Source organism: Schistocerca americana, chromosome X, assembly GCF_021461395.2.
Source record: "Schistocerca americana isolate TAMUIC-IGC-003095 chromosome X, iqSchAmer2.1, whole genome shotgun sequence".
In the NCBI taxonomy this organism is placed as follows: Eukaryota; Metazoa; Arthropoda; class Insecta; order Orthoptera; family Acrididae; genus Schistocerca; species Schistocerca americana.
The window spans coordinates 211,401,505-211,403,495 of NC_060130.1; the positions used below are offsets into that span (position 1 = coordinate 211,401,505).

The following is a 1,991-nucleotide window of genomic DNA, read 5'->3' on the forward strand; positions in this document are numbered from 1 at the left end:
AGGTCTCTTTACAAAAAGAAAGATACTTAGAACTTAGCCATAAACTTGATGCTCATGTCTTCATGGTCTTCCTAGACTATGTCAATATATATGTAAACAAAGAACGTATTATCATCTCACATAGACACGAGGAAAAGATAAATGCTCTAATTACAAAGAAAGCTCGTTGTCAGAGCAGACAAAGTTAACACATCTGTTGTCATGTATGAATCAGACTATATTAGCAAAACTTGTGAATTCTTCAGAAAGAATAATATAAAGGAAATAGCATATGACCCTACTCCCAAATTCCATGATAAAATTAAAAAAGTACTTAAAAACTACAACTTCTTGTTGACACCAATAGAAGCAAAGCACTGTATAGTGATGAACCCATCAGCACCAAAACTGAGATCACAGCCTAAGATCCACAAACCAGAATGTCCAATACGTCCCATTGTGAACTCTATCAATAGCCCAAGCTATAAAATCACCAACAAACTTAATAATATTATCCGCAAGGCATATGTATTTGAAAATAACTACTCCATTAAAAACAGTTATGAGCTCATCAATAGTATAAAAGATATCCCCATCCCAGTCATAGCTAAATTTGCATCTCTTGACATAGTAAACCCATATACAAACATACCTGTGCTCCCTGCCGCCGTTGGATAAGCAGCTGCAGCAGCAAGTCGTATACTCCTAGCTCACTCATTTGTTACATAGTTTAATTCTTAATTTCTTTGCGTGTTTTTGGTACTTGCATTGTTTAATTCATAAATTTCGGGCGTATTATAGTATTTGAGAGTTGTAGCATCGCGTTTTAGTACCTGAATAGTGTAAAATCGCTTAGTCTCCTTCCGCCGCCGAGCAGTGTGTCAGCAGTGCGCATGTAGCAGCATTACTGCATTTACTAGGCAATCTTGTATTTTAATAACCGTTTAAATTTTGTGTCGATTTGTTTGCGCTCTCTGTAGATTAGTTCAGACGTTTTTTGCACAACAGTTTTTAGCATGGATAGGGACTGCAACTGCTGTGTTCGGATGCAGGCTGAGTTGGCATCCCTTCGCTCCCAGCTTCAGGCAGTGTTGGCTTCGGTCACACAGCTTGAGGCTGTTGCCAATGGGAATCACTGTGGGGGTCCGGATGGGGGTTTGTCGGGGACGGCCAGCTCGTCCCACGCATCCCCCGATCGGACTACGACTGTGGTTGCCCGGGATACTGCCCGCATTGAGGCTGATCCCTCACCTGTGGTAGAGTGGGAGGTCGTCTCAAAGTGTGGCAGGGGGCGAAAGACATTCCGGAGGGCTGAACGGAAGGCCTCTCCAGTTTGTCTGGCGAACCAGTTTCAGGCTCTGTCTCAGGCTGATACTGATCTTCGGCATGACATGGCTGCTTGTCCTGTTCCAGAAGTTACCCCTCACTCTGCAAGATCCGGGCGGTCGCAGAGGGTGGGCTTACTGGTAGTTGGGAGCTCCAATGTCAGGCGCGTAATGGGGCCCCTTAGGGATATGGCAGCAAGAGAGAGGAAGAAAACCAATGTGCACTCCGTGTACATACCGGGGGGAGTCATTCCAGATGTGGAAAGGGTCCTTCCGGATGCCATGAAGGGTACAGGGTGCACCCATCTGCAGGTGGTCGCTCATGTCGGCACCAATGATGTGTGTCGCTATGGATCGGAGGAAATCCTCTCTAGCTTCCGGCGGCTATCTGGTTTGATGAAGACTGCCAGTCTCGCTAGCGGGATGAAAGCAGAGCTCACCATCTGCAGCATCGTCGACAGGACTGACTGCGGATCTTTGGTACAGAGCCGAGTGGAGGGTTTGAATCAGAGGCTGAGACGGTTCTGCGACCGTGTGGGCTGCAGATTCCTCGACTTGCGCCATAGGGTGGTGGGGTTTCGGGTTCCGCTGGATAGGTCAGGAGTCCACTACATGCAACAAGCGGCTACACGAGCAGCAGGGGTTGTGTGGCGTGGGCTGGGCGGTTTTTTAGGTTAGATGGCCTTG

At 46.9% G+C, this 1,991-nt stretch overlaps 1 protein-coding gene across 1 annotated transcript; it reads left to right on the plus strand.

Annotated features, from left to right (window-relative positions):
- The first annotated feature begins 201 nt into the window (after positions 1 to 201).
- Positions 202 to 657, plus strand: LOC124555923. The gene has a single exon (XM_047129977.1). It carries the CDS (start codon positions 202 to 204, stop codon positions 655 to 657), a length of 456 nt encoding a protein of 151 aa, XP_046985933.1.
- Positions 658 to 1,991: the final 1,334 nt, after the last annotated feature.

Excerpts from the sequence above, each read along its gene's own strand:
- LOC124555923 (XM_047129977.1), top strand. The coding sequence starts at position 202 with ATGTATGAATCAGACTATATTAGCAAAACTTGTGAATTCTTCAGAAAG.